The 13182-nt window shown below is 35.1% G+C and overlaps 2 protein-coding genes across 2 annotated transcripts; one reads left to right on the forward strand and one right to left on the reverse strand.

The window, feature by feature from the left end:
• The first annotated feature begins 1383 nt into the window (after nt 1-1383).
• Nucleotides 1384-4865, forward strand: LOC110617742 (probable rRNA-processing protein EBP2 homolog). The gene is made up of 2 exons (XM_021760722.2): nt 1384-1536; nt 3596-4865. The coding sequence occupies exon 2, from the start codon at nt 3605-3607 to the stop codon at nt 4508-4510; it is 906 nt and encodes a 301-aa protein (XP_021616414.1). The 5' UTR covers nt 1384-1536; nt 3596-3604; the 3' UTR covers nt 4511-4865.
• A 3250-nt stretch (nt 4866-8115) lies between these two features.
• On the reverse strand, nt 8116-12474 carry LOC110616735 (AT-hook motif nuclear-localized protein 6). The gene is made up of 5 exons (XM_021759212.2): nt 11636-12474; nt 10203-10267; nt 9850-9981; nt 9009-9170; nt 8116-8758 (listed from the first exon to the last, which is right to left on the reverse strand). The coding sequence occupies exons 1-5, from the start codon at nt 12048-12050 to the stop codon at nt 8468-8470; spliced, it is 1065 nt and encodes a 354-aa protein (XP_021614904.1). The 5' UTR covers nt 12051-12474; the 3' UTR covers nt 8116-8467.
• Nucleotides 12475-13182: the final 708 nt, after the last annotated feature.

Here is a 13182-nt window from a genome sequence, read left to right on the forward strand (position 1 = left end):
TTTGTTTATATTTTCATTTGGTTTATCAATAAAAAAAAATAAGTTTATTCTCGAAAACTAGTATCTGATGATACAGGTCCTGCACCAGAATTTTCTTCGCCATCAGACCCATCACTAACTGACCTTGACTTTTTCATTAGTATTCGTAAAGGTAAATGACAGTGTAAATATATCTATTCTGTTACTAATTTTCTGTCTTATGATCACTTGTCTCATTCTACCTCCTTAATTGTCTCTCTAGATTTCATTTCTTTGTTTAAAACAGTTAAATAGGTTTTGGCTCATTTTGGATGGTGTGATGCAATGTTTGAAGAGATTAAAGCTCTAGATGAAAATCATACTTGGGAACTAGTACTCTCTAGCAAAAAGGTGTGTTGTGTTGGATATAAAATTTCAATTTTTTTATGTTTTTTATTTTTTAAATTATATTATTTGTGAAATTTGATGATTGACCCATGAAAATTCATTTACCTAATTATATTGTGTCCAATGAAGACGAACATCTTCATAGTAAATATTTATTTTTCAGCTTTGAGTTTATATTTTTTACTCTTTTTCTAGTCTCAATGTATTTTGTATTCCATTTTTATAGTTATTTATTTATTTTTATTAGATTTAATAATTTAAATTACATATATAAGGGTTTTTTTCTTGATTTAGTTGTAATTAAAAAATAAAAAATGATAACAAACCTGCAAAGGAAATAGTGGGTCTAATGATCAAATAAGAAAAATAATAAAACAAAAAACAATGAGGATGCAAAGCCAAGTTCAATATCATTCAAGAATGAATTTGAGGATGCAATATCTGATTGGAAGAGTTGGGTTTTACCAATGAGTTTTCTAAGCTTTTTATCAAATAAAGGATATAAGATTTTTTATTTGTGAATCTAAAGATAAAGTATTTGGAGTTTTTGAGATTTAACTGCCGAGTGAAATGTGTTTGATATCTTTTTGAGAAGCGTTAATTTGAGCGCTTGTCAAACAAGCGCTAAACTTGATACCTATCAATCAAATGCCAGATTTAGTGCTTTTTTTAAAAAGCGCAGACATACATTTTTGACAAGCGTTTAGCTTGGCTATTTAAATCCAACCCCTAATCTCTTCACCCCGTTATTTTTCCTTCCATCTTCTTATCTTTTCTTTTTTTTTTTTTAAATCTACTGGAGTTATTTTTTAAAATTTTAATTTCCATTATGGCAACTATGTATGATGTTCTGCAAGCGTCAAGAGATAAATCTTCTAAAAATAGGGGGAAAAAATAAGAAAAGAAATCTATAAATTAAAAATAAACTGTCAGAATAATTTATTTCAACGCATTGTAAGTTATTATTTTCAAGAAATAATTTGGTATTGTTATAATATTCGGGACACAAAAATGGTAAACCGTCCAAACTTCGGCCCAAAATTAACCGATATCTGACTTCTAAGGATCAGGATCAAGAAAGGCCCAAGCTTGGCCCAATCTCCATCTCTTATATACCACCGTCGCAGTAGAAATGTTTTGTTAGGGTTTTGAAAGGTCACAGCAACGAAGGTATGGAACTCTCCCTGTTTCTTCAACTCTAATTGCTAATTTTCTGTTACTCTTGAAGTTATCTACTTCTGATTAGTGTATCCAATAGTTCGTGTGGCTTATTAATGAATTCTTTCTGTTTTCTGCTCCTATCAATTTGAGGTTTGGCATTTGTGTTTCGGGCTAGATAGAGCACAATATTGACCTTATAAAATTTTTCATTTTGAGTGTTTAGCAGATTGTCACAAACAAGTTTTGATAAACTACAATTCGTCGTATAAATTTACTCGTTTTGCTTTTTGTTATAATCCTCATTATGTGAATATATTTGCTTCTTGTTGACTCTCTCTTTCTCCCTTTTCTTTTTCCATTTATTTTTATTTTTCTGGGTATATTTTGGTTGTAATTATGTAGACCACCTGGGTGCATCCGTGGTTATCGGAGACCACCCGGGGCCACCACCTGCGTCACCTGGTGGCAGGCGCGCGATAGGTCTTTTGACCCACCCGCGCTTGCTCGGCGATGCTCGATGGAAGGCGCAGCTGAAGGCCTATGGTACTGTCAGCGGGTGGCTGTTCTTCGAGTGAGGGCGGGAGCTATGAGCCGAATGGGTCTCAGTTTCTACTCCTCGCGATTCTGCCGATGGTGGAGCTCGCCGGCGCTGGCCGGTAGTCGCGTAATCATTGCCCGTTGGGCTGGTGATGAGAGCTGAAGGGAAGGCCGACTGCTACATGTGTAATGGACGACGGCTAGGGTTCTTCTGAAGGAAGAAGATGAAGTTATCAAAATTACAATTTAGTCCTTATACTTTTTAAAAGTTTTTAAGTGGTTTTTTTTCGGCTAAAATTTAAAAATAAAAATTTTTCAATCTATAAATTAAATGTCTATTTAATTTAAAATAGTTTTATTAATCTGGGCCATTGAAATATTTTGACAGTAATTAAAAATTAATTTTAATATAGTTTCTAATATAATTAGAGACTTGAATAGAATCGTTTTATTCATGAAATTAATTTTAGAAATTAAGGATATTAATTTAATTTTAAAATTACTGTTAAAATTAATTTTCTAATGGAATCAAAGGTTTGAATAAAATTATTTTATTTATGAAATATTTTTAGTTGACACAAAAATTAAAATATTAAATTGTTTAATTTTTAATTTTAGCACACAAAACCAATAATAAATATAATATAAATTTATGATTAATTTTATATGCATTTAATATGATTAATTTGCATTATGGATGATTATGAACATATTTTTGAAAAAATCCAATATGTATGGATGAATGATTGGACCATTTTGATAATTTTTAAATAAGACCTGCATTTCCTGCCTTTCCTTCTTATTCTGGATTGTAAAATTTCTTCTCATCTAACTCTACTAAAATGTAACTCAATATTTCTTTTTCAAGTTATTCTAATTTTTATATAATTAGAATATGTAAATAGAGTTAATTTTGTAAACCTAAAAAGAAAAGGAGATGTTGAAAAATTACATGGAGCACACGTCCAGTGCATTGGAGTAGCCTTTTTGACTTTTGAAGATCAAAGAAGCTGCCACCTATATTTTTAAATCATCAAATCCCTTTATCGTTCAAGAGAAGTGTTTTAAAATGTCTATAATCATCTAATTAGAATGGCATGTTAAAAGTACATATTTATGCATGTGATATATATCCAATACAACAACAATGCCATTGGAAAAATGATAAGATAAAAGAGTATTATTGAGGTATGACCTCTTAAGTTCTATTCAGCTTGCTGAAGATTTTCCCTTTGATCATTATGACATTTGCAGATGTAATTTTACTTCTTGTTTGAATTTATTTATTTTATTTTTTGATCTTGTATCGGGTTTAGTTTCTTATGAAATTGATAGGTTCTGGGCAAGCTTCTAATGCAAAGAGCTCTCTCTGACTCTCCCATTCCTCCTATTTTCTTAGATAAATCAAAATCGGAAAAATGATATTTACATGTTTGCTTTTTGTTGGTTTCACAAGCTATAGGCATGTCTATTTGCTAGATTTACTATTCATGATTGTGATAGTGGGATTGTATTTTTCTTGTTATGATAGGGTTATTTGATGGGAAAAGCAGATAAAGATTTGAGCCTTTATGATGAGAAGCCGTTGCAGGATGTTGAGATGGATGATACTGATGAAGAAACGTCTGAACCTGAGTCTGAATCAGAGGAGGAAGATGTGAAGTTGTCTATACCTTCACAGAATGCCATATACAACAGAGATGGTCTCAATGACAAACTTCAAGATATTTGTTGGCCAGAGAATGTGGGGTGGATACACAAGCTTTCCATTGACATTGATCAAGAACAAGAAGTGGATGTGAATGATGACCTGGCACGAGAGCTGGCTTTTTACACACAGGCATTGGGGGGAACAAGACAGGCCTTTGAGAGGCTTGAGTCAATGGGGCTCCCTTTTCTCAGGCCTCCTGATTATTATGCCGAAATGGTGAAATCAGATGCTCACATGCAGAAGATTAAGGGTAGGCTTTTGGCTGAGAAGAAAAACATCGAAGAGTCTGAGGAGAGAAGGAAGGCTAGAGAAGCAAAAAGACTTTCTAAAGAGATTCAGGCTCAGAAGATGAAAGAAAGGGCTATGCAGAAAAAAATGGAGATAGAGACTGTTAAGAAGTGGAGGAAGCAAAGACAGCAAAGTGGTTTTGCTGTGGGTGACAAAGACGGTGAAATGAATTTATCCTTTGAGGATGGAAAGGTATTTGAAAGGTCAAAAAAGAAGAGACCAGGGGTATCTCCAGGAGATCGGTCTGGAGGGAAAGTGAAACAAGATTGGAAAAAAGGAGGCAAAAATAGAGTGGAGAAGAAACAGGTGAAAAGGGATGCAAGGAATTCCAAATTTGGATATGGTGGGAGAAAAGGCTTGAAGAAGCAGAACACAGCTGATACCACTGACAATTTGAGAGGCTTCAACAAAGGTGGTGCGCCAGGAAGTAAGAAAAGGAAGAGGTGATGTGCTAGTCTTTGGTTTTGCTATATGCAAGTGTTAGAAACCAGTAATCCTGTTTCAACCATCTCTGAGTTTTACTATGCTATTTATTGAAATTTTTGGAAGAGCTTTGTTATAGCGTTGATCCCTAATTTATTTAAACTTCAAGCTCTTGGATTCTGTGCTGTTGGGTTTGAAGTGACAATATCAGGTTACTTTTTGTGTTACTTGCAGTATCAAGAAACTAGCAAATCCATCATGCGTAATGCTGATAGCACCGTATAGCTTAAGCTGAGTAAATGTAACATATGAGCAATTGTATTTTGCATTCTTCACAAAGAGAATTGGATGCTTATCTGCAGTTTGTTCTTGGTGTTTCCTCTCACGTGTGGCCTCCTATCAATTTCTTGCCACATGGTACACTCAAATCCGGGAGTATATATATATATTTGAAAAATAAAGCAAAAACTGACGCATGAATTTTTCGCCAATTAAGACCTTTTAAGTTGAAGTTAATAAAAAATTTTAAAATTATTATTTTATGCAAAATAAAATCTAGTCACTTTAAAGACAAAAATTAATTAAAGTAGAAATCCTTCTGTTCTAATCAATCAAACGCCAGATGCCAAATCTTCACCCTCTCTCTCTTCTAACACTTCACATCCCAATTGCGCCTTCAATCTCTGGAAGTGTCTGATGGCCTGTTAATTGACATCCCCATCATCATCGCCAGTGTCCTCTATTTTGGAGGCCCATTTGGATCTGACCGTTCCCATGGGGGCATTGGAAAGTCTGCATTTTCGAATTATAGACTCTCCACAGTCGGCTTCCACTTGCGACGATTTCTAGCGTCATCGCTACTAATCTGGGTTTGCTGCAACCGCACTTGGTTATTTTCGGTAGCAAATCCTACAAGTTTAGACTTCGGGGGACAGAGAAATCGACTGCAAGCGTCTCTGAAGGTGGTGGTTCGGAGGGCCTCTCAGTATAAAGGCTACTACTTCGAGGAGTTAACTGAGCTCCACCGTGGTGATCGACACCTATGCTTGAGGATCTGCTTTTCTTGAGCTATTCTTCATCTCAGAGCTGCATCTGCATGGTCTCCAATAGGTTTAGGCTGCTACCGATTTCTCTTCTTCCCACCTCAAAGTTCGTTCTCTTGATGCTATTCAATTATAAATTTCAAATAAATTCTAGTCAAATTTCATTTAACATGAGTTGCATTGTTAAAATCGATACAATTCAAAATATAAAATTCAATTAAATCTCGTGTTTAAATTTGATTTCTCTACACTCATTATTTGACTATAATAATAATATTATAAAAAAATTAAGCTATTATTAATACTTAACAATATAAACCGATATGAGTGGGAAAGAAACAAATAGAAGGTAAAGGGTTTAGAGAAATTTTTAATATGGACATTTTATTAATTTTCTTGAAAATGTAGACTTTTTTTCACTTATAGTAAGGTTTCTTTTAGTTTATAGTCAGGGTAAATTAATAAAAGGAAATAAATAGTCTGCATAAAGAATAAGGGAAACGACTTTTTTTTAAAAAAATATATAAAATATGAAATTCAGTTAAATTACAATAACATTTTGTAGAATTGAATTAAACCAAATGTAAGGATTTGAGATTCGCCAAGAAAAACGACGAGCCTTTTGAAGACTTTAGATTGATAATTAAGCTGAAAAACTTTTTTTTCTTTTTTCAATTTGAGCTAAATTCCAAAGTACTTTAGAATTCATAGTACCTCGCCCATTGCCTCGATCATCCAAAGTCAACCTAGCATAGCTATATTTTTTAAAGGTCTAGCGTCTAGACACGAGTTGTTTCGAGTTCCTTTCGCCAAACGAAGCTTATTAATTAAAAAATATTCCCGTCTTAGGGTTGACCTCGTAACAAAATTATCAGAAGCAAAATGGTCACCACCATGGATGAGGAGGAATCATAGTCCTAGGCTTCAATGATTATCACCAGCTAGGGCTTGCCTTGTAGGATTTTCACCAGTAGAAGTACTGTAATTAGATTTTGTCCGCCAATTACTGCAAAAACGCAGGTTTTCTTAAAGGGAAAAAGGATGAGGAGAGACAGAAAATAAAGATAAAGATATAATTTAAGGGCTTGATGATGTCAATTTGGTGACATAAAGAATACAGAGGATGTGAAGCTGAGATGGTTCCACGCTTCCATGTGAGGTTCTTGTTTGGTACAACGTATTTTTCTGATTAGTTGATGAAGACAAAGTCCCACGTCCTAGTTGGCAAGAACCATCCAAAATGTGTTCCTACATTTATCATTAAACAAAATTCATATAATAAATCCTTTTTCATTGGCTTTCACACCACACCTCATTATCTACTCCCTGGCTTCTGCTACAAAAGCTTCCCCTCCAAACTTCCCCTTCTAGAGGAGGCCTATATATCCATCTCTCTTTCCTCTGCCACCATAACAGCGTCCCCTGTTTTTCTTGTTGACTTCGTTCCTTTTCACAGCTATGTTTCATTTCACTTTTGAATTGATCACTCAGGTTGCTTCCAACTCTCTTTTCATCTTCTGCTTCTGCAATTTGATCATAGTCGTAATTCTTGTAGGATCAAAACCTAGTACAGTTAACGGTCAAGAAAGCCAAGTTCGTTTCTCATCAGCATATAGGAGACAAGAAACAGTGGCTAAACATTCAGCAATTGAAGGAACCAAAATGATTATAGATGTCACCCAAGCATCAAACGCCCAGAAAGCACCTGCAACTGCAGGCAGCAACAAAGAAAATGCCGATGATAATGATGAATTCCGCAGAAGAGTTGAAGAATTTATCGACAAAGTCAATAGAGGATGGAAGGCAGAATCAATGAGAACATCATGCTTAGTGTAAAAATATTGATTGTATCATTTCACTGAAATTTTCAGGTATAGATGCTTTTGAAAATCGAATTCAGAATCTGGGTTGAACTTATTTTGTTTAATACGTTCTGGTCCTAGAGAGCAGCACAGTACCTTGAAGAATCATTAAACAAAGAAAAGAATTCAGTTACAGCTGCTGTTTGTTTTATTTTTAAAACCCAGAAACATTTTAAGTTATTTTTATTTTTATTTTTTTCGCATTTCCTCTTGAAAGACATAAAAAGCCTTCTGTTGAAGCCCATTTAGACAGATGTCAACTGGGCAGCAAAGATGAGAATGCAAACAGGTCAGCCCCACAGGCCAGAGCGTGAATATAGTGAACGGTTCAAATCTTTGATTCCCTCTCGGCGTGGATTAGTCCCTTGCACAATAGCCTTGGCTAGAGAATCTTACAAATAACTTTTAGTCCACATGGCATGATCACGTAAATCTCAGTTTTCCTGACAGAATTACAGCAGAAAGACAATTTTCACAACCTTCTGGAATCTGTACCTGGAAAATTGTCGTCATGCAAAAACAGGGGAAGCGGTAGCGCCAGAAATTAATGGACCTGCTTAAATGCTCGTAATTTTTAACACAGTTTGGTGTTCCAATTTTTTTTTGGAAAGAGCGCGCCGCGGGAAGGGGGGGGGGGGGGGAGAAGGGGAAAAGAGAGAGAATACTGCATGCAAATTCTGATTAAACACAACAAAGTTATTCAAGGGAAAAAAGCATCTCCATACAGAATATACCTTCACAACTAAAAGAAAAAGCTGCCCATAACCAAGTTCACCTACAAAGCAATTGATCAGAAGATTGACACTTTGACACACCAGGTTTCATACATCCATTACAACACGAACACTACAAAGTACATGATGCCAGCAGCCAGAGATGATCCTAAGTCCTATCTAAAGCTAACAAAACAAAGAAGAGTGCACTCCAGGGTTAAAATCCATATCATGTTAAAAACCTAATCTGCTTTTAATAATGGCCAGCTTGTTTATATTGGTCTCTAACAGTGTTGGATGAGCCTAAATTTTGTTACGACAGCAGTAAACAATGAAGATACAATCAGCATGTATAAAAGCTCATCAACAAGAAACCTCACATTTGGATTGTTCGGGATCTTTAGATTCATCTTCAGGTGAAGAAGTTTTATCATCAGAAGATGAGTTTCTAAAGGCCTGCATAGGATTAAGAGAAGCTGAATTATCTCCATGGAAGGAGGGTGCTATGAGAACTGGCTTCACTCCACCATATGCCCCTTTCATACCTTCAGCAGATAAAACACTGACAGAAGCTCTAGCAGGTGCAATTTCACTTCTCTGCTTCTTATGTTTTTGCTCCTGCTGGTGACCTAGTAGGAAGCTGCCCACAACCACCTGATGCACCCAACACAGGCCATAAAGAATGTATTTTAAACGTGACACTCAATGGGACTAAAAACAATCAAATGTTTACAATTGTGCAAAATTGCACTGAATGCACTCAGAAATAATTTGTACACTAACCAAACATGGCTTAAATTTTTATTTGAGATTCTAGTTATTGTGGAAAAACCCAACAGTAATAAACTACAACATAATGATGTCCTTAATTTTATCTTACACAAATTGTGACAAAATACTGTACCTGCACAGGCCCAGCAGCTACCAACATACCGGCTAGTCCACCACCCACAACACGACCATCTGGACCTGCCAATGAGACACTCATCCCACCAGATCTGCTCTTTGTTCCTCCATTATTAGTTAGCATAAATGATCCAGATAGGGAAAGTATCTCAAAACGACCCTGACAATACAGCAAAGAAGGATTGAGTGCTTCTCATGAGCATAAATGCATTGAAATTATACAGTTGCAGTCACATGAATTCAAGCATTACATACATCACTTTACAGAAAATTTCACAAAAAATGTTGGTGTAAAGTGGATATGAGAACTATTAAAAATCAGGTTATCAAAACTAAAGTACATAAAACTTGTGAAATGAGGTGCAGAAAGCATCCACATGACAGAACACGCTAAGAGGATGGTGGAAGATTAACAAAAGTCACTTAAGAAATATATCTGAACAAAAAGTAAAACACACATTTCTTATAGCAGCAAAAGCCACAATGGTTGTACATTGAAGCTTGACTAATGATCATTCAAAAAGCACTGTCAGGTAGATAAAAGGGATAGCAGCACAGCACTCGTCTAACATTTCTAACACATAACAAACAGAAAAATCAATGTAACATGATAGAATTCAAAATTTTGACACGAGTAACCACATGCGATTCACAGACATTCATCCTACATATTAGCCTGTGCTTATAGGTTAATGGTTCTGACCAACTAGTATTACCACAGTGCCCAAAGAAGTGCATTGTCTAGCTCTGCTCTCAAAAGTATTTATTTGTCTTAAAAAGAAATTTTGTTTCCAACTCAATTATATGAAGTTACACAGAAAGTTGATTAAGGATCACACCTCATATGTTAGAGTACCACCAGAAGAAGTAGGTTGACGAAGTGTGACATTTGAGATTGTACCATTCGCAGAAAGAATGCAGATAGCCCGCACCCCTTGCTGAGAAAAGGACATGATCTTCATTGTGACATCCTATAACAAAATGGAACAGTGAGAAGGTAAGAAAGAAAAATAACCAGAATACCAAAATCAGTTATCATCATTCTTAATCGTATCATCAGGATGGAACATCAGCCATCCAAGTATCATATGAGATGATAAAGTGGCATGGGTTATTGGACCCATGGGTTGTTAGATGCAGCCTTCTAATGCACCAAAGATTACAAATCCTCCAGAATAACATCAAGGCATACCTCACCAGCATTAACAGTGATTACATGAGGCATGAAATTTGCACCAACGAAATATGCAATTCCCCCTACAACACAACATTTCAATAAATCAATACATAACAATAATGGAAATTCAAACTTTGGCACATACCCAAAAAGCATACAAATGAATAGACTCAACTCAACTAAAACTTTTGACAAAAAAAATAAAATAAAATAAAATAAACTCAACTAGACCACAATAAAAAACTAATTTTTATTTTATTTTAAAAATTCAGCTCTATTTAATTCCAAGTCAAGAACCACACAAATAATATCTCAAAGCCAATAATCTGACCATAAAACTAGAAAGCAAATCAAGCAAGCCAACTACGGGCTATTTGCATGAACTCACACGCACACCCATATACAAGGAACTTCAACCACCCAGCCTCCCCAGGTCTAGACATAATTGAGCATCTCAAAAACACGTGCCGCTTTGGTGGGAGATGCAACAATTTTGCTTTATAATGTCAATTAAAATTTGGTGATTAACAATTATACAAATAGAAGGCATTGATAATATAGTAAAAAGTATTATCATTGACTGGGACAAAATTAAACTGTGTCAAATAAAATTGTAAAAGTTTATCAAGTGTTGCAACTTTTTGTATAATGTTACGACACTCAATCAAGTGCCTTGCAAATCCTTTGGCAGAACAATGGTCACAAATTACCCTGATTCCCACCCAGCCAGCTGGCCCACTTTTCTGTTTTTTTTACTGCTAAACCAGAGAAATGGTCTGAACATACAGCAGTATTCGTTCTCTTGGTCATTCCCCTTTTTATTCTTCCAGACGTTATGCAAACTGAAGTTGTCCATTTGATCTTCAGCAGCAGGGTTAGCAGACTTATAAATAAATTACTGGCGGAAGATAAATATAGATCTAGTCATCACAGCTGATGGCATATTTTGCCTATCAAACCAACGGGAAACTTCACAAATATTCTCTCTGATTTTCTTACAGAACTTAGCTATTTTCCCTTAAAAAAGGTAAGAAAGTACCGTATTCCATCTAGAAGAAAAAGATTCCTTCAGATCATAGCGTCATCATCAAATACTCTTCTTATTTACCTCTTACATTAATTCCAGATATAGGGAACAGAAAAATCAGAGCTAATGGTCCCACTCTCATTCTCACGTCAAACTCAACAAATATACTCCATATCTACATCCAAACTCAAATTAAAACCAAAAGATCAATCTAGACCCACAAAAGATTTAACATAACTAAACCGTGTAAAGTTTTAACATCGGATTAAACACATCATCAGTTAACCAGCTCATCGATTTAAGCAACAGATGATCAATTCATTATCCCAAATGGAACAGTAAAACATTATAAACATGCCCAATAGTAGCTAAATTCAAAACGCCCATATTTAGAGCAGAATCAAGATAAAGATATTTTTACCTGTGCTCTCATATTCATATTTATATTGCTTCTTGGCGGACTCTAAAGGCCGGGCTCTACCTCGTTTCCAAGCTGATAACTCTCCTGTGAGGGGAATAGAAGATGATATGGGCATCGGAGACAATGCCGTAGCTAAGGTGCCGTCAGGTCCGTACTTCCTTGGCCTCCCTCTTTTCTTCTTGACCTCCGTGCCCAAGCTCGCCGGCAAGGAGGTCACTAATGGCCCACCAAACTGGCTAGAGTTAGGATTAGGTGTAGGGTTAGGGTTAAGATTAGGATTAGAATTAGGAACAGGATTGGGGTTAGGGTTCAGGTTAGGGACAGAATTTTCAGTTCTGGGGGCCACTCCGAAACTATCTCGAGCATCTACTCCCTTCACCGCCAACCCCGGACTTATTCCCTCCTTTTCCTCCATTACTCATAGATCACTTAAAACCCCTAAAACCCTAAAAACCCTAGAACCGAACAAACATAAAATCAACAGTTTTTGCAGCTCAAGTCCAATAATTACAATATCCACACACAAGATTATCAAGATAATCTAAAAATCAAAACTCTATGTTGAAAATAAGCTCAACCTGGTTAGTACAGCTCCGAGAAAAAAGGAAAACAAAGACTTCACTTTGGAACTTGGAAGATCAGAACAAAAATACAAATTACAACAGTTGAATTAGTTCTGCGCCTTAAATCTCCGCCATTGCAGATAATGCACGGAGCTTCAATGGTGACTTAATCTTGACAGTGAAAATTTTCATGGAGTAACAAAAAAATTACAGGGAAAAATGGCAAAAAAAAAAAAAAGGAATACAGAATTTCTTCAAGAGAAATGAATTTAGGGTTTTGCATGAAAAGGATGAGAAATAAATAAAGAAGGAAAATTATGTAAAATTAAAATAAAAAATAAAAAAGTAACTGAGATATAATATTGTGAATTTAATTAATAATTAATATTTTAATTACAATATTCAAAGTATAAATTTTGGTTAAGAAAATGGTTCAAGTCCGTCTTGGAAATTTAATAAGAAGTATTTAACAATTAATGGCAGAGCTATTAAAATTTTTAATATTTTAATATGTATGTATATAAAAATAATGAAAATTGGTTAAAGAAAACAAAGGTTACTATTTCATTTAATTTAAAATTGCTGTTAATTATTTAAAGCATAAAAATTCATTTTAAAGCTGAAAAGCTAAGTTAGGAGGCTGCATGCCATTTTTCCAACCACTAACATCTTCTTTGTCTTTCCAGTTCAATTAAAGTTCGACCATACAAAATCTAAATAAATTGCCCCTTCAATTTAAAAGGCATGCACGGTGGACAACTGTCCTTCAGAGCCTGCTGCTGTCGCTCCCGCTGCTGCCCGATAACCAGAAAACTAAAACCTAACCACAAAATCTAACCAGAGCCAGAAACAGACAGACATACAATGCTGCAATAGAATTTTTTTTTCTTTGAAAGAAAGATATTTAATAATATTTAATATACTAAAATTTAGAAAATAGAATTTTTTTTTGTGTGTGTGTGAGCTTTATTTTTTTAGGATATT

The sequence above is a fragment of the Manihot esculenta genome, chromosome 6, assembly GCF_001659605.2.
Source record: "Manihot esculenta cultivar AM560-2 chromosome 6, M.esculenta_v8, whole genome shotgun sequence".
Classification (NCBI taxonomy): domain Eukaryota; kingdom Viridiplantae; phylum Streptophyta; class Magnoliopsida; order Malpighiales; family Euphorbiaceae; genus Manihot; species Manihot esculenta.